This window comes from Lepidochelys olivacea (assembly GCF_965140295.1).
Source record: "Lepidochelys olivacea isolate rLepOli2 genome assembly, chromosome: 1".
NCBI lineage: Eukaryota > Metazoa > Chordata > Testudines > Cheloniidae > Lepidochelys > Lepidochelys olivacea.
Genome location: NC_140411.1, coordinates 160,568,414 through 160,591,599, shown reverse-complemented (window position 1 = coordinate 160,591,599; position 23,186 = coordinate 160,568,414). Strand labels below are relative to the sequence as shown.

The 23,186-nt window shown below is 42.2% G+C and overlaps 1 protein-coding gene across 2 annotated transcripts in view; it reads right to left on the bottom strand.

Annotated features, from left to right (window-relative positions):
• Positions 1-1,294: 1,294 nt before the first annotated feature.
• Positions 1,295-23,186, bottom strand: part of PRDM15 (PR/SET domain 15) — a 48,819-nt gene continuing 26,927 nt past the window's right edge. Inside the window, exons 12-25 of one of the 2 annotated variants that reach the window (XM_084617498.1) lie at positions 22,317-22,404; positions 19,905-20,072; positions 18,374-18,468; positions 17,309-17,440; positions 15,896-16,030; positions 14,054-14,217; positions 13,328-13,407; positions 12,260-12,379; positions 11,403-11,534; positions 10,886-10,969; positions 10,531-10,706; positions 9,140-9,220; positions 7,501-7,710; positions 1,295-7,048 (exon numbers count right to left, since the gene is read on the bottom strand). In XM_084617498.1, coding sequence (XP_084473624.1) covers positions 6,572-7,048; positions 7,501-7,710; positions 9,140-9,220; positions 10,531-10,706; positions 10,886-10,969; positions 11,403-11,534; positions 12,260-12,379; positions 13,328-13,407; positions 14,054-14,217; positions 15,896-16,030; positions 17,309-17,440; positions 18,374-18,468; positions 19,905-20,072; positions 22,317-22,404 — 2,142 coding nt within the window. In that variant the 3' untranslated portion in view covers positions 1,295-6,571. Of the gene's footprint in view, positions 7,049-7,500; positions 7,711-9,139; positions 9,221-10,530; positions 10,707-10,885; positions 10,970-11,402; positions 11,556-12,259; positions 12,380-13,327; positions 13,408-14,053; positions 14,218-15,895; positions 16,031-17,308; positions 17,441-18,373; positions 18,469-19,904; positions 20,073-22,316; positions 22,405-23,186 lie in introns of both variants that reach the window. The other variant, XM_084617499.1, reaches the window with a different exon arrangement.

Sequence of the window (23,186 nt, the reverse complement as noted above, 5' to 3'; positions counted from 1 at the left end):
GTAAGTCAGAGCCTGAAGTAAAATTTTACAGCAGCATTATAAAGGTTTCCAAATCAGGGGTTTATCAAGAAAACTGCAACTTCTTCTTACCTATTGGAGTGCAAATGGGTTAGTGGCAGAAAAATAAAACCTCTCAGAGCTGGAGGAAACAGCCTTTGGAAGACCTAATAACCATCTTGGTCTTTCCCCATGTTCAGTTGTTTCCTTGAAACTGGTGATTTTTAATTTTTTTGGACATTAGCTGGCACAAGCTTATCTGTTGTTTTTTGGGGTTGCAGAGTGATGGAGTTGCAAAGTACAAATGCCACATTTGTTGTGAGAAGTGTCTCTCCTGGTGCTCCAGGTTGCCCTTTTGCCCTTGCAAGGCTCACCAGCTCCAGTGGCCTAACAAGTATTCTCACTTTCGGTGAGATTTTCTCCTTTGGATATTGTCTCAATGCTATTTTGAACCCCCTCCCCTGCATTTTTGCAATGAATTCCGTTTAATTTCTTGATGTCCTCCAATGCCCTCTTGTAAGATCTTGTGCTTGTAATGGTATAAGGTAGTTATTTTGCTCCAAGAATAAAAATAGTAATTTGATTTCCCTTTTACCCGTGACATTTCCTCATACGTGTGACGCCCCACCAGGGAGAGTCTTCACTTGTTTCATCGTGAATGAACACAAATTTAAATTTCTAGATAATATTCAAACAGCTGGAAATTGAAATTCATATAGATTCTCAAAGTAACATCAGAATCTAGAAGAGTCTGCAGCTGTTTCTTGTTCTTTCTAGCATTGCTATTTGGCTTCTCTATGTGAAGACAATGCTATGAATGAAGTCAGTGATTCACAACTTGTTAACTGAAGGCAAAATTACAAAATTCTGCAGGCTTCTGAATGGCAGTGGGAAGCTCAGTCCACAGCAGATGCACTGAATTTCCCTTCTTTAAGGAAACCAGGAATTGGAGATGTTATGGCATCTATAGACTCTCTGTCTGTGTGTGTGAGTCTGGTGTGTGTGAGTGAGAGAGATATATGGCTTTACTCACGGTTTTCAGGATGGGAAATTCAGTTACCTTTGCATACACACACAGCACCATTTACTGGGTTGTTCTATTACACAGTGATAGGAAATCTTTTCTGAAAAATTAACTCTTGAATACCTACCCATGTGTCAACTTCAGAATTTCCAGAACTTCAAAATTTCCAGAACATTAACAGGTACAGAGAATGTGGCTATTTAGACAGATGGAAAAGCAATATATACATTTCTACACAAAATATACACCTTCTGTATTGAGAAGTCTCAAAAAAGTTTAATAGTAGACAGTGTAATAGCACTTGATACAGTAAGTTTTCCTGAGAGATCTCAGACTACAGGTGAGGAGGACTTAACCTTTTCCTCATCCCACTTCTTTACAATGGCAGTGCTGTAGTATAATTATTTGAAAACTGTACCGTGTTTTTGTATTCTGTGGTACGTACAAATGTAACGAGACATAACTTGAGTAAGCTTCTTGTCTTTAGAGCAGGCAAAGTTCGATGGTTACACTAATCCTTTTTTGCTTTTGAATGATAGCGCTAGTAAAGATTCTGCAGCTTGAGGCTCCTTTGTTTCAGTGTCCATGTGCCATAGGCACCATTCAACTAAATATTTTATCAATAGACAATTGTATGTACATGGAATGCTATATGTTGCTATTTTGGCTCCAAATAAGTCAATATTTTGCTATTATCAATGTGCAAAATTCCCAAATCACTGCTGAAAAGACAGGGAATAACTTCACATTAGTCAAAAAAGGCTGGTGATGTACTGGCAAAGATATTGTTCAATAAATGCATGTCTCTGTGCTGGATTACACACCCCTTGTATTTTTACTTTGAAACAAAAGGGCATAACTTTGGTATTCATTTGAACTAAAGACAATATTTCTTGAGCAAAGGAGATAGAGAAACTGCTCAGATAAGTAAGTTCCTCATATTGGGCCAAAGTATTAAAGAAAAATCCTTGACAAACTCTGTGGAAAAAAGTTAAAAGCAGGCCAATCCTGAGAGATAACCCCGACCACAGTAGCATTGCAAAGGACATGTTTTCACAGGGAGAATAGTTGTGAAGCTGCAGCACACACTAGCTCTCCAAGATCAGCTCATTTTCAAGATCCTCCACCCCCAACTTCTCCAAAAAGACATCAGTCGTGCTGCAGTTCCATACGTTGCATCTCACCCTAGGTACAGGGCTTTTTTGGGGGAAGTTTAGTGAAAAATAATCAAGAGAAATGCTCTGATAAATGTTATGTTTGCAGTATACTGACCCAAGTAAAACAGTTTTAAAGTTGAGGTGCTCTGAAAAATGTAGCTGAAGTTTATTTTTTGAAAAACTTTCTAATACTTTTTAAGCTCATAATCTCTTCAAGGAACTTCAGTGTTTTTGCCTTTTGTTCTCCTGCAGTGAAATGCCTTTCAGTATTTTGGGGTTAGGGGAAGGCTACTGGAGGATCAAAAGAGACATTTCTTTTGATATGATTACAGTAGATCAAATAAATGGTTGGCATGCACACATTCATTATATGATCACCCAGATAAAAAGCCTTTCCTTCTCCTCCACTGTGCCCACCCTGATCCTACCCACATGGAACTCTTCCCCACCCCCAACTTTCCTTCTATGGCCTTGCTAACATCTGGAGGAAAGAAGCTCTGCTTCATTGGTCCTCATAAAATCTGTCTCAGGGCTCTCTCTGTTGCAAACCATATAAACATCAACCCTATTTCAACATTTGGCACTTAAAGGAAAAAAAGCAGGGAAATTCACAAACAACAAACTTCAGTAGGAATGAGTTGATTTTGAAAGCATATAGCAATAGAGCCTGTCCTGTCCCACTGCAAATGTATTCTAGTGCTTCTGCTTCAAAAATCCTCAAATAGGACAGTCTGGAAATGAACAGTTAAGGGATGAAGCCACTTTCCTCATTATTTATATTGCAGAAACACCAATCTACAAGGCTCTGGAGAAATTAAAGAAACTAAATACACACTCATGCTCATTTTACTTTACTGCCACCTGATGAACTTACACCTCCTAGCCCAACCTTCAGTTTGCATAAATACATATTACTAGGAAAATGAAAGAAGGAAAAAAACCCCCAAACATTTCCTTATCAAGGGGTCTATTTTCAGTGTGATATGGCTCTAACATGTAGTACACTTTTTTAAAAGCAATACATATGTTTGTTAGTAAATGTAGGTAAAATGTACCAGTTAACTTTACATCACCATAGATCAACATATTTTGTAACTCCATAATGTTTTCTCTCAGCCACAAGGTTTTTTGCCGGTGCGCGCGCTCTCTCTCTCTCTCTCTCTCTATATATATATATATAAAAACCCCACTTTCAATCAGCACAACACACTTGCAGAAAATTCTGAGTTCCAACATAAGCAAATGTACCCTGGGGCATAGAATCATAGAACCATAAGGTTGGAAGGGACAGCAAGGGTCATCTAGTCTAGGGGTTCTCAAAACAATTTTTTTGGTGGCCTCAGAATGCGACCACCAAATCTTGCTGGTGGCCACTCTGTCAATTTTTCCTAAAATACTTAATTAACTTTAGGAAAAACAAATGTGTACAATGATTTGGACATGTGTATGTATTTAATGTAGGATTGGGTTTTTTTTGCAGACTCAATAATAAAAATAATGTACAGTTGTCTCTATTCTTTACTGGGTCTGAGCAGAATAGAAATACAAATAAGGTGCTTTGCATGTTCTTGTCCTTTTTGTTGCCCCTTTTGCTTTTTTGGTTGCTTTTTATATTTTAGACTTAAGTCTAGTCAGCCTGCTGCTATGAAAAGTGATGCTTGTATATTAATATCTCTTTTCACAGCCTCCCAGCTAGCTACTAAGTTTGTTATGAAAAGTGATATTAACAAACATACAAATATCACTTTCACTGCAGACTTATTCGGCCCTGCAAGCCTGGGGACAAATTAAGCCCTGGATGGGGAGGTGGATAGGGAGGCAGCAGGGGCCAGTGGCTGACAACCGCTGTGTGGCTGAAGCCTGGGGCCAGAGGAGGCAGCAAAAGCCAGGGGTGATGGGGGATGAGCCTAGTGCTGGAGCCTGCCACAGTGTGACTGAAGCCCTGAGCTGGAGAAGGCAGTGGGACACAAGGGTGATGAGGGAGGGCTGCTGAGCCTGGAGCTTGTCACCAAAGCCCCGCGCCTATCGGATGGGGCCTGGAGACAGAGCCTGAAGCACTACACCGGGGGAAGGAGCCCGTCACTGCACAGCTGGAGCCCCGCAGCTGGAGCCTGCCGTCCACCACTCCAGGGCCGAAACCTGCCCCCACGAAAGTGGGGAACTCACTGGCTGCCTGCTCCTCCAGCATCTGTGTCTGCAGAGGACAGGGCCCAACCCCTACTAGGGGCATGGGGAGGGTACTGGGGCGGGGGAGGGGGAGAGGCTGCTGCTTTGCCCCCTCATCCAATCATTGCCCAGAAGGCTGTGGCCACATTTGAGAAATGCTGATCTAGTCTAGCCCCCTGCCAAGATGCAGGATTTGTTAGTTTTGAAATCTTTAGTTCTAATTAAACAGAATGTTATTTCTTCATCTCACTAACATTATTATTTCAGACCACAACAAGGGTGCATAATTTAGGTTGCATGGGAAGGTGTAATTTGCATGGGGCAATAGTAACTGAAGAAAGAATATATGGTTCTGAATTTTATTTTTGTTGTGAGCCCCTTGGGGCAGGGACTCTCTGTGCTGAATGTTTGTACAGAACTTGGCACGATGGGGTCCCGCTCCTATTTCAGGCCTCTGGACAATGCTACAATACAAATAATTAATAATGAGCAAAGTGGGTGCACATCCTTTAGCTATTCGTTTCCAGGCATTCATACTTCTGAGGGATCTGTTTTTGTCTCTAAGTAGAATGATTTTTCTGTGGATATTATAATTCATTCTCTAGGGGTGAGGTAGATATTGCTGACACACACTTTCAAGTTTAACTCATTCCTCATCACGTTTTTGTTTACAAACTGAACATTTTCATTAATGTGTTAGGCACAGACAGGCTTTTCATTTACATCAGTCTGTATCCATTGTGAAGTGCGGCAATTGCCGTATCAAGGAAAATCCCTCTTAGCAAGTTTGAGTGCCTCTGTTTGTAATGCAGGGAAGGAACTTTTTCTTCATCCATTGGTGGTTTGGAAGTTTTGCCTTTCAGGTGTCCAGTGGCAGAGAGCAACTTTTACTGCTCACTGCTCTTTGAGAAAAGCAGGGCTTTGTCCTTTGTGCGAGAGGATATCATCTTCATTTTGATATGCAACAATCCAGACTGTGCACTGGCACCAACAGGAGATATGGAGGATACAGCTTATCAGGCATTGGAAATGGCAGTCTCAGCAGAGATGGGTGCATCTGTCCTTCATTTCCCGTATAGCCAGGCAGGCCTATATCCATTGGCTCAGACTGCCTCCTTGTGGCAGTGTACATGAATGTTAGATATTGCACTTTATGACTTCATGACAGCCAGTGGATGGCTATGGGATTTGGAAGTTCTACAAGCAAAATCCACACACTAATTCTGCCATGCAGAAGAATAAGGAGATGAAAAGATACATGGAACCAAGTCAGACCAGCCGTTGATACGTCAATATCCACCAAGAACACACAGTGAAATACAAAGGTTATATAAAAAATTACTTTCTCAAATGTTTATTACATGATGAAAGAAGACTAATTGGTAATTCACATCCTGAACTTGATCAAAGGGGAATGATTGCTCTTCAGGTCTCCTAGCTAAAAGCAATATTGAAAGAGCAATTTTAACAAAATTACGTAAAATCTTATCACATTATGGTTTCAGCTCATAACCGGTTTGATTCAAACTTAACTTTACTAGAAGACCGTAAAAGTTGTTTTAACATTAGACTGGCTATTTGCTTCAGGTAGCACTGACATGTTTTACTCATAAAAGATTTTTCCATCACTACAATGGAAATACTTTGTGAAATTGGGTACATTTTCTTTCACCCCATAGACCCTACTTCCAGCCCCAAACCTTCACCCTTACTTTACCAGATGTTCTGTTAGATACAAGACCGTCTAAGGATGAAAAAAACAAATCAATCCTTTTTTGGGGGGCTCAATTATATCTTTACATTTCAGTTTCTAGAAGGTGACAACCAGTGAACCCCAGCTCACTGTATACATTCCCTCCAGCTTGGAAAACGATTAAATTGTATGGCTGAAGGGTTAGTCATATTTACTATTTGTGATTTCCTCTCTTTGTGTAAGGTCTATTGTAATGCTGTTGTCAAAACCCAGAACCATCACTGCACAAAACACACCACCACACAAGGGTGCTGAATTTAGAACAAGACTTCTAGACGGTGCTGTGTTTAGAAATAGTGTGCGAATTTCAAGACCACAGCGTTGCAGGGTGCTATGCCAATTTTAGTTTACATTTCATTGTATAAACATTTTTCCAGCTCTGTTTGGTATCCAGCAAACAATTCACGTATAGTTTTCCACTTTTTTTTAAACTGTCTCATAGTCCAGTCCATTTCAAGTCTTTTCAAGTATAAATCAGTAGCTGTACATCTGCTGTTGCTGCTCTGTTTGAACTTGCTGCTGTCCTGACTGCTGTTGTGTTTGCTGCGATTGGGGCTGCAGGACATCAGTCTGAGGCACTGCCCTCCATGTCAACGGATGCTGCTCTGTGATCTGGTTCCCTAGAGGAGCAATGGAGTTCACCAGGGTTGTCAGGTTTATAAAATGCGCCACAGACTGGGGATTGGCTGCCTCTGGCTGTGGCTGTATCTGAATATCGTTTTGGCGATTGTGCAGCATGGCAGAACCACTGACAGTGTCAAATGTCACAGTAAGAATTGAATTGTCGAGCTGTAACTGGCGTTCAGGAGCAGTAAGGTGGCCCACAGCCACTGGCTGGAGGTTTGTAAATTGGGTTCCAGCTGCCGTGGTAATTGGGGTGACGGTAATATTTGTCAACCCAACAGAACTAGAAGGGGCCGTGACGTTTGGGTCTCCAAGGGTCACCACCACCTAAGGAAAAACAGAAATAAAACCTCAACCTTCCGTTGGGCTCTCTGAAATGAAATGTGTTAGCTGGATGCAGACCATTTTGGTGCCACTACTGCTGGCCCTGGATATCATGCTGAAGGGAATCTGACTGCTGCTGTAAGTGGAAGAAAGCAACTAACAAGCTAGAGACAAATGCAATATCGATAATGATCCCCTGGATTCACTCCAAACTTGCAAGCACAGCTTCAGCAAGAGGCAGTGGCACCAAATGGGCAGAAATGAAGATAAGGAGTTGAGTGGAAGTGAAGGAGGTTAAATAGACCCCTCTTCCTCCCCCATCTTTCTATATCTCTTTGAATTGTGCTTTCTACCTGCAGCTTTAAATCCCTAGCTCATTCACGTTTGCCCTTAGGATTCCAAGAGCATCAACCCCTGTTGCAATGTCTGTCCAGTAGCTTTTCATGGGAACTCACCTGCTGAATACTTTGTACGGCTGAATTGGTTTCATCTCCCACGTTCCCAGTGAATTCAGCTTCTTTCTCTGTGTATTCATTGAAGGCAGGGTCCTCAGGCACTTGTGCTTCCTCCTCTTCGCCCGGCTTCTGCTTTCGCTTATGGCCACGTTTAGGAGCTTTCATATGCTTGCCTTCGGGTAACTCTCCCTGTTCCAGGGTTAACTCAGGCTACAAGAACAGAGTTTTCAGTACAACTGAATGTCGCTGCTCAAGTCATTTAGTTCAGAGTGTCACCAGAGGTTGGTTTGCTGTCCATCCCCAGGTGAAGATGACATGACAAACTGGCTAACACCAGATTTGAGGGAATGGTTTTGCTCCCTGTAATTAACTCTTTACAATACCGGTACCCCCACTAAACCACAGAGCAGAGAGGTTATTAGCATCTCTGTAGTACTATTCAAAAAATGACCTACACCAGCTGAGCTGAGTCACTGAAAAATGCATTTCCCACCAACCATGCTGACCACAGTTAAGATATTTGCAAAGGACATAACCCTTATTTACAGTAGGCATGGAATCTGGTTTTCCTTAGATTTTTTTCTCCCTCTCTCTGCAATGTCTTTCACACTCATTCTGGATTTGTTTTCCACTCTGCCCACTCCCTCTTCTGTTTTTCACTCTATTTTTTCTTGGCATTTTTGCGGTTCCCGTTCCTGCTCCATTTTTCAGACGGTCTGATCATGTTTGTTGCCTCTTTGAATCCCTCCACTGCCTTCTGCTCACTTAACATAAAATTAAAACTCCCTGTCCTCATCTTTTGCCCAGCATTGCTCCCTGACCACCCCATCTCTTACTACTCATGCTCACTTGTTCCCTGTTGCTCAACCTGAGCACTTAACGTCCCTCTTTCATTTCCTAATCCTATTCCTCTCCGAAAACCTGGCTCAGTTGAAATCAATGGGAGTTTTTCCATTGACTTCAGTAAGGCCAGGGCTTTACCTTCTGTTTTCCTCTTCAGAATCCTGCTTCTGATCTGATCAATCTCTTCTCTTTACTGTCCCTCCTTAAAACACACGTCTTCCACAAGGCCTATAAAGCCCCAGCTCAAATCTGCCCTGTGATGCTGCTTCCACAGTTTGATTACCACAAGTCTGTTAGCCTTGAGAGCAGGGCCTCTGTTTCTGATCTGTTCATCACAGAGCCAACACACTGACAATACCGAAATGCTTAATAATAATATTTGTTAACTCTTCCCACACTCTGCTCCATTTTTCCACTGCATTTCCTCTCTGCTTCTTTTTTCACTCTCTATAAACAGAGCACAAACCCAATCCCCATTGGAGTCTCTAGGCACTACCGTAATAAGAAGCTACAGTGTCTGAGTAAAGTTTTCAAACCTGTTTTTCCACAGGAAAAGGAGTTTGTTCATCCTCCGTTAAGACTAAGCCTGTGACAAATGCAAAACACTTGCCCATAGTGCATACAGGATCCTGAATCCAACCCCAGCGCTCCTCAGCAGGTTCCAGTTTTATCCGGGGTGGCTCACCAGTGGCGGTGGATGCTATGGTGTATGTCATTCAGTGCCATGGGAACAGCATGTGAATGGCAAGGACCCAAAGCCACAGAAGAATTTAGGATTCTGCTACGGTTAGTTTACCTGAACAATCCCAATAGAGGAGGCATCAATGGTGGTAGCTTCTGGGAGCTGCTCTAAATCGTCAATTCTAACTGAAAGAACCTACAGATAAACAGATCCTGGTCAGCTTGATAAATTATGGCCAGTACAGAACAGCAATGGAGAGATCCATTGACAATAACACAAGACAAGATCATGCAACCGAATGCATTTTAATTGATATGGTTAATCAATATAATGTGTTTTACTTTCATTCATAATAATAATCTTATGGTATATAATTTTCCTTCCTCTCAGTAACACCCCAGCAACCAATTCCATAACATCTCATTGCTTTCTGTGGGAAAAAATAAACATACTGTATGGGTCACTATATTCCATATAAACAAAGGGACCACACTGCTGGAAATTTAGTTTAAACGTAACAGCAGCTGCAGTGCATCTTTTTATTCTTGCTTCCTAGGCAGACAATACCCCATTAAACCTGAAGGACTTTGGGAGGTGGTAGAATCTCCTTCCTTAGAGGTTTTTAAGGTCAGGCTTGACAAAGCCCTGGCTGGGATGATTTAACTGGGAATTGGTCCTGCTTCGAGCAGGGGGTTGGACTAGATGACCTTCTGGGGTCCCTTCCAACCCTGATATTCTATGATTCTATGGCTTTAGGAGAAGACAAACCATCATTTACCTGCCCTGATGCCTCAGTGAGCAACAAAAATTACAGCACCTCTGAACTGCAAGTCTCTGAGTGTAGCGTGCTCCACTGTATACAACAGGATCTATCAATCTCAATTCACTAAAGATCAGAAACAACCAGCTCTCCTCATTTCAGGTACTTTATTATTCAGATTGGTTTTAATGCAAAAGAGAGACTGCAAGAGTTTTGCCCCTTATTGTGTTTCCGAGCCTTCACTGGGAAACAAAGGAGATCAAGGAAGAGCAATAATAATGATAAGCGGTTTATAAAGCAAGATCTCCAAGGGAAAAGTTAGTAGAGCAGGCCATATCTGAGCTAGATTAAAGGAATTCTGAGGGAAGACATGATAGCTGTCAACAAACGTGTGAAAGGAACGCCATAAAAGGAACAGGGATCAATTATCCACTCTAGTTGATGAGTACAAAACAGAAAAATACGGAGTTAAGATGCAGCAGAAAAACTTAGCTGAATTAATAGGAAAAGGGAACTATTAAATGTTTATGAATCAGCAATTAGAAGGAATACAAACAGAGGGGCAAGATAGTTGTGGAATTGCCATTAATGCAGAAAATCAAGCCTAACACAGACACTTGGTTTACAAATAACCAAGATCAGTCCTGCCAGAATGTAAGAAGGAAGAAGTAGATGACTCACTTGAAGTCACAGCTAAGCCAAGTGAATTGATAATAAGCCACAATCCATCTGCCACAGATCTCACCTCTGGATGTTTGCGCCTCATGTGTCGACTCATTGAAGCTCTGGTAGAAACCTTTGTCCCACAGAGCTGACAACTCTGAGCTTCTACTTTATCGTGAGTTAGCTGGATGTGCTTCTGAAGCATGTAATCGGTGACGTACTTCTTATCACAGACTGAACACGTCCACTGTTTCCCCACTGGTGGCAAATGAAATGAAAAGGAGTTAGTAGATATCGCTAAAGGGGAATATTGTTATATTGCATTAAGGGGAACACCTTTTTTTTTTTTAATTACGTAGTGCAGAACGCTGACTCAGGATTGCTTGAAGCAGAATGTCAAGCTGTTGTCTTTTGATACATTGCATTAGAACACTTACCTGTATGAATCAGTTTATGGGTCTCCATTGTGTTTCTCTCACTAAATGTCTTCCCACAGAGCTCACACATAAAATCTTTGATCCCTGTATGGAGAGATTACATTTAAAACTGGAGTGATAAACAACGGTACCTAGTACAACTGTGAATCTTACGTTATGAAAAATCAGTTTCACTAGCCACTTTTTCCATTGTTTGCAAAAGTACTGTAGGAAATGCAGGCACTAATTGGAGCTGGTGCAGTGGGTGAGACATTTGTCTCTGGGGATCAGAGTTCAAAGTCAAAAACCGTACCCTAGACCCAATGGTCTATGTTAAAAAAACAAACCATGACACAGTGGGCAGGTCTCTGCTCATGAGAGGCCAAAGTCTTCACACCTTGTAAAATACTCCTTTAAGCTGTGTTGCTCATGCTCTTCGACTGCTCAGAGCAGCGTAATGTCATATATTTCCAAAACAACCATTTAACTGATTAAGTGTGATTTCTGTAGGATGACCGGTCCTCTGGGTTGCTCTCACCTGTGTGCCTTTTGTAGTGCTTCAGCATGTTGACCTTCTGTGCGAATTTACGATGGCATTCCTTGCATTCATATTCTTTAATTCCTTTGTGGAGTTTCATGTGGTGACGCAGAGCATGTTTTGTCTTCATTCCTGTGAGCCATGAAGATGTAACTGAAGACATGGTGGGAAAATTCATCCGCATTACCCTTTGCCCCGCACCCAGAGTAAGGACTCAAGATGAGCATGTTTCAAGCAGATGATCCTAACTTCATCCCTAATAGAAGATGTCCACAAATGCCCACAGCTGAGCTAGAAATGCTCTTTAACTAGTGGGTTTGGGCTTTTTAAGTAAAAAAAAAAAAAAGATATATATATATGAAAATATTTAAACAATCACTAAGGAGGGTAAGAGAAAAGCATGGAGAGACAGGGAATTTGACAACAGCATAATCTAAGGCACAATATTAGTGTCTTGCAGGGATTCCAGTTCAAGGTTGTTCAAGTAACAAAGTAGAGAAAAATGTATATTCTAACTGCTAACTCCTGAAAACTCAGCCTAGAACGCACAGTTAAACTGTGTTCTTTCTGACTCTTTTCTGGGACGTAAATGTGATGGAAATCAGGCAAGCAAGCGTTCCTGAAATTTGCAGCAGAACAGATGAAGAGCTTTAGAAGTCAGGTTTGCTTGCTGCAGGCCAGGGAACTGATGGATGTAAAATTAAGGCAGACCCCTAACATCCTGATCAGCATGGCTTCCTATTCAAAATACAAGACTCATTACTTTGAGGACTTCCCTGGTATTTAATGAAGCTATTGGTTTTAATATGGGAAATGTAACCTAAACAAAATGTCTAATTCAAAGGCGATGTCTGTACCTTTACCACATTCCGCACACAGGTATTCTCGGATGTTATCGTGGACTCTCATGTGCTCTTTTAACATGTCCTTTCTGGCAAATGACTTTCCACACTGCTCACACGCATGACTTTTTACACCTTCCCAAAAAAAAAAAAAAAAAAAAAAAAAAGGTTATTGCAGTATATAAGCAGACTCTCTGGGGAAAATGTGTGTGGTGCTAAAAGCTGACAAACCTCTGGCAATAGATTCACTGAGCAATATTCAAACTGTCTCCTGAACAGCTCCTCTCATGCAAACTGTATCCCAAAATGAATTATGAGAAATAGGCTAGGGAGAGAAGAGGTTTTCCTCTGAGTTTTGAAACAAGACTGAGGCAGAGAGAGAGAGAAGAAAGCCATAGAGAAGGATCTGATGATGAGCTGTAGAGACTTATGCTTCTCTATCAACAATGCTGAGATTGTGTAAAGGGACAGAAGAGTGAGTGGTGCTAAGTGAGCAGGTGAGGGGAGTGCATGGAGACAAGGGACAGAAGTCTGACTGGAGAGTTTTAAAAACCAAGGCGCTATATTGAATGGCATTCTGAAATGCACAGTGAGGAGCCAGCAAAGTCATTTAAGGATGAAGGGATGTGGACGTGCTCTGCTCCACCTCTGAGAAGATGGGGAGCAGCCTTCTGTACATGCTGGAGTAAGGAGCTGGCACTCTGGGATGCCAAAGAGCTGGAAGGAACTGCAGTTCTCAAGGTGAGAAGAAATGAAGGCCTGGATGAGTATTTCAGCAGAGATAACTAGAGAGTCAACATTTTTATTGGATGAAAGCTAAATAATATAATCAAGGAATCTCTTAAATCAAGCTCTGGTATCATTTACCCTCATCAATAATATATATTTATTTACTTTATGAAATTGGCCTGCCATAAAACCATAAAAATAACAATAATTGTATGGGTTCTTACTGTAAACTACCATAAACTAAACTACCATAACCAATTTCTCCCTGACAAGTAAAAGTATGGCCTCAGAAAGCATCCAGAAAAGGAAACCTTTGATATTAATAATAAAGGAACAACAACAACATTGTGTTACCTGTGTGTATAAGTTTATGTCGTTCCAAATTCCCGATGCTGTTAAAAATCCTTCCACAAATTTCACATGGGTGGATGTATCTGAAACAGAAAAGGAAGCAGACACTGCCATTCTCTTTTTGACAGGACTATGGTTTCAGTAATCTCAATCAGCAACTGAAATTTGTTTGAGATGATTGTTACTGGAAAGGTTTCCTTGAAATATAAGCGTATGGTAAAATAGGCTTAAATAAAATAAGCCTTAAAAAACACACACAAGTACATCTGAAGGCAAGTGTGGCCAGGCAGTATTGTGCTCTCATATTATACAGTCATTTTTTGATTTGATTAAAAACCTTTACTTTTTAAAAATCCAGAACTATTATCTGCCTGATGGTGTACCTGCTATATATGACATGACATATTGACAGTCAGGGGTGTATTTTAATCCTTTAGTAAACGAGGACCTGATCTTGCAGCCCTTAATGAAGCAAGATCCCAATGGGACACAATAACTGCATGACTGTATAAACCTGAGACTATGTCAGAAAACATCAGCTACTCATATCACAAAAGGAACTGAAAAAAAGACAGGATTTCTCCTGGTACCTTGACATTCAAGAGAAAAGCCTCAAGAATGTCAATGTGTGTCTATCCCTCACTAACTAAGCACCCCTATTTGGCACAACCACCACGGTCTCAAAAAATGTAGTTGTTCATACAATATTATTCAGGCATGTCATCTTACTTCTGCACATTGGGATCAGGCAGATTCTCCCGGTGAATGACCATGTGAGCATGGTAAGTTGCCTTCAAGGCGAATCGTCGATTACAGATGCTACAGCCATAGCCTTTCTCCTTGTGAACCTCCATTATGTGTTTTAGGTACTCCTTCCCTCTGCCAAAGGTTAACTGCAGAACGAACCAACAGTGAAGGCATGGGAAAAAAAATCTCTCAGGAAATAGTGACCAGTTAATGTAGTACTGGGATCTACAGCATAAATAGCCAGCAATCAGAAATACTGTCCTCACTATCAAACAAAGAGTACAGGGAAATCTATACTCCTTCCTAGAACCTGTTTTGTCACTGAACTACTAAGCATACCTATAAAGAACATCCAAAACCAGTTCCTCCACATGGGAGACTGTAGTTTGGGATGCTAGCTCAGGCTGGTGCTCCCTTGCTGGCAGGGGCTGGGAATGCTGCAGGGGCAGTCCACTCAGCCACTGGAGATGGAAAAAAATGTCTCACATTGCTCTGCTAGGAATCCTCTGATTATTTCTGGCCCTGAAGGGAGCTACAGCCAACCACCCTTAGCCATCAATGCAGCAGACCTGCAGAGGGGGAGAGTAGCTTTTGGACTCTAAGGATCTTTCCCATTTCATTGGGGAAGCAGAGAAGATACAGAGAAATTATCTCCTTGTGCAGGAGTCTCATTTTGCTAAGATTTACTTTTCTATTCTTCCTTCGGAATGCACAAAGAGACATTTCCAGCCAGGAAGAGCCTTCCCTTCCCAGCACTCACTCATCTTCCACAGCTGTTGCTGTCAGCTCCGATAGTGGATTGTTCCGTTTGCCTAGGACTGCAGGGATGCTTGATACCAGAGCCGACAAAGAAACAGCTTTCTAACCTGAATTGCGTGAATTCTCTTATTTTGAAGCCTACGTTATTCACCCGTTTATATCACGATTAGCCTGGCACAACAGGCAGCCTAAAGAGTTACCACAACGCACCACCTCAGGGGTTTCGCTTCTCAGCGGTTTAAACTGTACTGAGCTGAAAGTGAGGCACGTCACTGCTGAGGTCACACATCTTTATGATGATTATTTGTACGACGGTAGCCTCTAGAGGCCCCAAATAAGATCAGGGCCCCCTTGTGTGAGGTGGTGTAGATGGTAAGTCCCTGTCTGAAAGGGATTACAATCTAAATAGACAAGACAGACAAAGGCTGGGAGAAGGGGAGTATTATTATCCCAGTTTTACAGATGGGGAACAAATGAGGCACAGAGAGACTAAATAATCTGCCCAAGATAACAATCTGTGGCAAAGCTGGGAATTGAACCCTCATCTCCTGAATCTCAGCCCAGTGCCTTAACCACAAAGCCATTCTGCCTTTCTGACATAACCAATAATTCAGTCAGTTTAGCTGTCCTAACCAATCAGTTTGCCAACAGAGAATTCTAAGAGTCTTGAAGATGACATTTTCCCCCGGCCATGCCACACACACACACACACACTTCTTTCCAACTCCCGAAAGCCCTGCCCATCTGTGATGATCTTCTCTTCCTCCCACAGTGGATGGCTCAATCAAGTATGCTCCAGAGGCCACAAATGCCATTCCACTAGGGTCAGATGCCAGGGAGGACTGTGGCAGCCTCTCATTGCTACCAACTCTTGCTGACATGGGCGTGCAGGACCACAGTTAGGTCGTGGTCTTGAATCCCCCAGACTGTGCTGCTGCTAGACCATCAGACTGGCCCTCTCTTAGCTTATTTTCAAGATTCTGTGAAATTCTAATTATAACAACTTTTTCTTTGACAGAAGAAACCAACACACACATTTAGTTGGAAAGGAGAATTTAAAGCTACCTGGCACCTTTTGCAGCTATACTTGTGAGGCTCAGAATCTGCACTTTCATCAGAGTTGTCATCGTTTTCCTCTGATGAGATTCCGATTTTACCAATGAACTCTTCCCTCTGGTGGTCATCCATTAGCGCAATGTCCTATACAGGGTGGGGAAAGAGATTCCATCTTAATCAGATCTAATGTCAAAAGTTAATACAGCCCCAACCCTTCTGCCACACTGACTAACTACATAAACAGCAACAATAATGTGATTCAAGGTATTCTCCCATATAATGAAATCCCTGCAAAAGTTCCCCAGTTTGTAGACGGACACAATTTTGTTATTTTTTAAATGTCAAATATATGCATGTTTTATTAATATTAGAATAAATAGGGACTAAACTGCAGCAGTGTTAAATCCATAGCACCATTTTAATGGCACCATTGAAGAGCGTAATACCTTTCAGTTTGTGTTAAAGAAATTGCACCATTTCACTAAACCACTTCACTCTTAACTGCATTAAAAGGGTTTGTCAGACAGTTCAAAAGGCAAGACGTTTCCCCATGAGGATCCTGTAATACCTCAGGGATTCTGAAAGACTTTCAGAGTATGGAACACATTATAGCAAAGAGACTATTTCAGGCATGCCTCTCCTCCCATTCATAATTGCTTAACAGCCCTGGAGCAACTATAGCAATTGCTTATACAGAAAAGTAACATCAAGAAAATATTCAGGATATAGCTACCTTTTAATGCAGTTTAGCAGCTGGCAACCAGGAGGAGGAGCAGCAGCACCATGTCTGCGGACCACCAGCCTGTGCTCTGGGGATCAGTGTGACAACTGCTATAATAATTAATCATACTTCTACCCAACACTCGCATAGCACCTTCCACCCAAAGCTCTAAAAGGGATCATACCAACACTCATCAATTGAGCCTCCACACCCTGCAAAGGAGGTAAGTGTTTTCTTTGCTTTAGGTGGGTGAACTGAAGCACTGTGGTTAAGTGGCATGCCCACGGTGAGGCAGAGTGTCAGAAGCCAATCTTGGGTCCTGAACTAAGCTGTCCTCCTGACTTCCAGTTGCTTGCCATACCCATTAGACACCACCTCCTCTATGTAACCTATCCATTAATGTTTAAAGTGATGGTTCCCTCAACTCTCCTACTTCATAGTTTTCTCTCATACTTAATCACCCACAGTGTTGAAGATAAGTTGCAAAGGTTTTACCTTAAAAAAACCAAAACCCTTGTTTCCGAGATTCCAAACACCAAATTCAGGCTTGAATCGAGTAACAGACCCCTACAGAGATGTACATACAAGGCAAGGAGATGTATGTGATCCCTCTTATGTGGCCAGCATGATCACACCACCTTAGTATTCGCTAACAGGTTTCCAATAAAAAAATGCAAGTTATCAGAATATTAACAGAATACCTTAAAATGGACGTGAATATGATCTCTAAGAACGTCCACTCTAAAAAATTTACGTCCACAGATTTCACAGGTGTATTTCTTGTCTCCGTGTGTCAGGAGGTGTTTGTTCATATTGCTCCTGCATGAAAATACCTAGGGTAGAAGAACACTGAAGAATGTTTTTCATGTCATGCCTCAAGAGGCATCTGAGCTACAACTCTTCATAACTTAATTTGCGATTTAGGTATAGGAGATATTTAATACTGCTCTACCTGTTCCTGGGCAGGGCAACCTATTTGTTTGTGTTTCAGAGAAGTAAGAGCTCCCATCATCCACTCCACACGAGGCTACACAAGCTGTTAACATAGTGACTTATGCATCAATAATCACTCAAAGGATTAGCAGAGATCGGTTATGTAAAAGAGGTGGACGATTAATAAAGGTGGAGCAGAACTACAATTAATACATTTGGAGATATGTGGGGATGGTCCCTTGAAACAGGACTGCCTAAGAAGGGTGGTCTCTTCTATATACACTACACTGCAGTGACTCTTAGCTATACCCAAGTAAAAAAACCCATCATTTACTTAGAAATGAGGTTGCTTGAGTCCAAATTCCACCACCGCAAATCACTAAACATCTCAGAAACAGTAGTTAAGCCCACATTCGTGTCCACGCCATTCACATTCACACTAATCTTGGACTGCATATTTTACCACCCCACACTGCCCAATTGGACTCGTGGCTGTCATTACTACACAACACACTCACTTTCAGTTCTAACACAGAATTGCTCACAGAGCCCACATCCCGCTCCTCTCACTCCAACACAAACCCTTCACTCCACCCTAAGCCAAATAAAGAGACTGTATTAATAGACAAAGCTGGAGTGTAACAGTCTATAACTGAACTGCTCCTCGGAAAATATGAGGTTGGACTAGGGTTTTGTTTAATGCTGCTTTAAGTGAAAAGCTCCTCAGAACGTTGGCTACAGAGCTTCTCTTGGTGCATGTATAGTGCGCACTGGAGGGTTGCTGGAACTTGAATGCAAAGCTCTACCTGACATAATCTAGCAAAAAAGCCTACCTTCCCACATACAGGGCATCCCGAGGGTTCCTTCTTGTAGCGCACCATGTTCTCTGTGCTGTGCTCAAAGTCTTCTCTTTTCACACGCCTCACCCCTTAACGTCACAGTCCCCACCAAAAAAAAATAAAATAAAATAAACCACATTTTCCACACCTGCACGCCTTTTCAGTCAAATACACACTGTTCCTGTAAAGTGCAGTAAGATAGGGGAGTAGCGCTCTATGTGTAATTTTGTCTCTGAATGAACGAACCAATGCTTATTTACAGCGGTGAAAGGGATCTTAGAAATACAAGAGAGGCGTGTTGAAGATATATTTTTGTTTCCCTGTTGGTTACTGTTCCAATCTTAAAGTGCGAGAAAAGATACTTTTCTACTGCAAGCAAATCACTTTCATTATTTGTTTCAGTCAAGTCTATCCGGTGCAAGGTGCTTTATCCAGGGTGGTGAGCAGTTTAACCTAGAAACTCTTCCAGCCAGTTAGTCAATGGTGCTAAAGATGCACAGCCGCTCAACCCCAGGCACTTCATGTTTAACAAAGACCCCTATTGCCGCCCCTGCTGCTTTCGAGGGGAGAGAAGGGGTTCCCAGGTCACTGGCCCAGCCTCTGTGACAGGTGAGGGGAGACCCACGGCCCCCAACATCACTCAAAGTGGGGGATGGGGCTGTGGTGGGGGGGGCAGGACAAAAAGAGGGGCCTCTCTTGTCATGTGCCTAGGGCCCAGACTGTTTCATCTGGCCCTACTTCTAAATTACTTTCAATCTTGTCCCTAAAAACTACTAGTGGCAGTTTAAAACATACCCAGATTTCATTGTATGTTCTCATATTTAACCTCTTCTTTGTGGCTGTCATTTCCTTCAGAGGCTTATGGCTTAGTTACCAAAGGTGCTGGGCACCTGCAACACCCACTCACTTCAATGAGATTTGTGAGTGCTCAGCTCTTCTGGTCTGGTTTCATAAATGCTCTAAATGTTGTAAGGCAACATATTGTGCCACATTCAATTTATTTGTTAAATTGATAGTCAAATCCCATATTAGTCTCTGGAATGGATCTGTGTTTACTCACTGCCGTCCAATTCCAAGTGAAAGACAGCAACTCTGCCAACAAGTTTTCCAGTTACCACAGAAATTTCAGAAGACTAATTTTTAAGGCCACAAGAGATCACTGTGATCATCTAGTCTGACCTCCTATTCAACACAGACCACACAATTTCCACCAGATAATGCATGTAGCCCAGCAACTGGTGATGGAACTACAGCATATAGTCTAGAAAGATACCCAATCTTCATTTAAAAACTCCAAATGATGGAGCATCTACCACTTCCCTCAGTAATCAATTCCAATGGTTCATTATCCTTATTGTTAAAAATATGCTAACCCCCTGCCAGGACAAGCTACACCAGATCAGCTAATTAGTTTTGAAATGATAGCCAGCATCAAGTGAAAACTGATGCAGAATGATTTACTTAATTTCCCCAAGCCAACTGACACTTCAAAAGCGACAATCAGGTTCATGCCAAGTGTACTTACCTTCCAAGTGTCTCCTTTGATGATCCAACATGACGTCCTTCCGGTAGAACATTTTATTGCAGATTTCACATGCAAATTTCTTATCCCCGTGCTTCTTCTTGTGTTTTGAGAGGTTACTATTCGTGGAAAAGAACCTGAAACACATCTCACACTGGAATGTCTTGTCATCTGTAGGTAATGGAAAGAAAGCAATTATTTTAAGATAAAAAATTTTTTTTTTAAATGCGATAAATTTATTCTATAGTTAGATCTAGCATTACAAAGCACCACACATGAATCGGGGGAAAGCAGAACATGACAGTTTTTTGTTCTTACTTGTCATTTTGTCTTCTGACTAAAAAGTAAAATAAAATCAACCAATCTAGAGTCTCGACAGGTTAAGATCTGCTCCTCAAAACCAATCACAGGCAACTCTACTAGAAATTCCACCCTTGCTCCCTCGGGTTTGTCTTGCTCTATGAAAGGCAAAAGTCACCAAAAAACACCAAAATTGCTTCCAAAGTTAATTCAGCAATGATAAATATTAAAGACGTTAACATGAACATTGATTCTGGCACAATAAGTTCCTCGGCCCCACAGTCTGGCACACTCTCGTTAATTCTGTCCAAACTGGGTTCAGTCACAGGTTTTCCAAATACGATGTCCTGTTTGGAGCAGCACTGTCTGAGGAACACAGTAGTATAGGAATTGCTATTCCAGCTTCGAACAAAGGCACACCTAGTCCAGCACTTGGTTTCCAAGAGCAGACAGTACCAGGTGCTTCAGAGGAAGGTGTAAAACCCCCATAATGGACAGTTATACAACAACAGGCCTACTGGGGAAGTTTCTTCCTAACACAACAGTTGTTCAGAAGTCTGAGAGTTGTTCTATGGTCTTGCAGATGCCACAGGGATAAGACAGAAGAAAGTAGTATTAGGCCAGTTAACAGTAGGTTTAAAATGTTTTTAATTTTGGAAAGGATCAACTCTGTGAGAGAGAGCTGCTACTGATGAAGGCAGATTACTGGGAGGTCTTGGCACCATCTGTCCTTTTACACAAGCACTGCTCCTTGGAAGAAAAGTCTTAAGTAAGGTTACTTCCAGTTGTGCTTGGAGGAACAATTACCCAGAGGATTCCAGGCTGATGGATATTGTGTGTCCAAGGAGTGACTAAGGACTCTAGGGAGGAGATGCAGAGGAAAGCATAAGTTCTAGTGATCTCACAGAGGAAGAAACAACAGGACCTAGTGGGATACTGGATTTACTGGGAGAAGGAATGAGAAAGCTGGTGAAGCTGCGTGCGAGGCTGGGAAACGGGAGGCTGCAAGTCTGGAGCTGTCACCGGTGACAAAGATAAGAGGAAGCAGAGATGGATTGAGAGGAAAGGTGTGCAGTTTAGTTTTAGAAAAAGCAAGCTGGAGAAAGTGGCAGGATATCTGGGAGGAGATATCTGAGGCACAGCTGGGGACATGAAATTCGAGAGAGGGAAAGAGATAAAATACAATGCATAGGTGGAATTGTTGCTGTACAGATTGCCTGAAATAGTTTTCCATGATGTGGTAACAAATGTTTGTTTTTACAGTGCTGCTGTAGCATGAGGAAAGTGAAGTCTGAAATGACTACTCTTCCTTCCTGGTTGCTATAGAGATGAATTATGGTGTAGCAGACTTCACTTGAGGGTCCATAGGCCATGGCTCAACAGTCCCCAAAACTGTGGTATGGCTTTGTCAGGCAATCTGAGGGCCTGGCAGCTGAGTTACAGCTGTCTTCATCCAGTGTTCCCTGGGTTCTCCTGGCTGGACAAAGCGGGGAGGGAAGGGTACAGGGACCTGGGCCCTCTCTCTCCACTGGGTCTCAGCCCAAGGGGGAAAGGGTAAGGAGTATCTCAGCCCCTCTCTTGCTGATACACCAGACCAGCCACCCTTGGGCTACTTCCTATCTTCCCTATTCTTTTTTCAGTTTGGGGCAGGGTCACAGCACTCTGCTTCCCTCCCCGGGGAGGGTTGCTCAGACAGTCTCAACAATTCAGATAATCATTCAGGGCTTCGCAGCTCCCTTCGCATTGTCCAGTGATTCCCCATCAGAGAGAAGGGGAGAGAAAAAAAGGGGTGGAGCCCCTGACTGCTAGATCAGGTCTTACCCACAGTCCAGGCCCTTCCCCTGTGGATTCCTGTCCCAGAAGCTACCAACCAACTGGCTTCGTTCCTGCAGACAGTTTTTTCTTCACTGTCCTGCCTGCTTGAGTGCCAGAGTCCCCTTTTACACAGGTCCTCCATCTGGAGCAAGTTCTACGGTTGCTGAGGGGCGGGGCCCTCTTGGCCCAGGACTGCTCCATCGCTCATTTAGTCTTAGTGAGAGGTCTGTAAACACCATCACATATGGGAAATTAATAAAGCTGATTCAAGATTAGGTAATGTTGGTGAGCAGTTATCACCTGTTCTGCAATTGTGGAATTCCAATGCACTCTCTATCCGAAAGGCCTTTTCACATGTAGCACACTTGTACCTGTAGTCGCTGTCGACCTGAGGATTGCAAACAGTAAACATTTAAAAGAGGGAGAAGAAACACAAACCATACACAATGTAAAGAGAGCTTGCAAAAAATTCTAGGCTGCTTTTTTATTGTGAGAGCCATTTCATTTTCTTCAACAGAATTTTTTTTCTTCAAAACATGAGAGTACATTTCAGCACAGAATTCTGACATTTTAAATTTCAGAGCATGACTCCTAATTCTAAACTTGCTGCAAAAAATACGGTGCTGTACTTACTGATCTATAAAAGATGCATATGCACATGTGTAGGTGAGAGCATGTGTGTCTTTTTGGCTACTCTAAGCCCTGCAATGAAGAATCTGACTTAGGAAAAACAAGATGTTTTCTGACTTGTAGTCAGGCTCCACAATATTCTTGGCATCAGATGTCAGTAATCTGAGAGTTTAGGGCCTGATCCAAAGCTCATTGAAGTCAGTAGAAACACTCTCATTGCCATTAATGGGTTTTACTACCATTACGATTTGTATTGCAATAGCATTCAGAGGCCACAATCAAAGATCAGAGCCCCACTGCAAAACACACTGTACGTACACACACACACAACTGTTTCTGCTCTAGGGAGCTCATAGCCTGAACATACAACAAGAGACAACAGGTGGCAATAACCAGAGATGACACGCAAACAAGACAACAGTTAAATAATCCTACTTAGTACAGTGAACAGCAGTCGGAGCACACCTTTAGACCCTGCCCTGAGTCTCCAGCTAGCTCTGATTCAGTGACACTCCCCCTTGAGGTAACAAATGTCTGAGC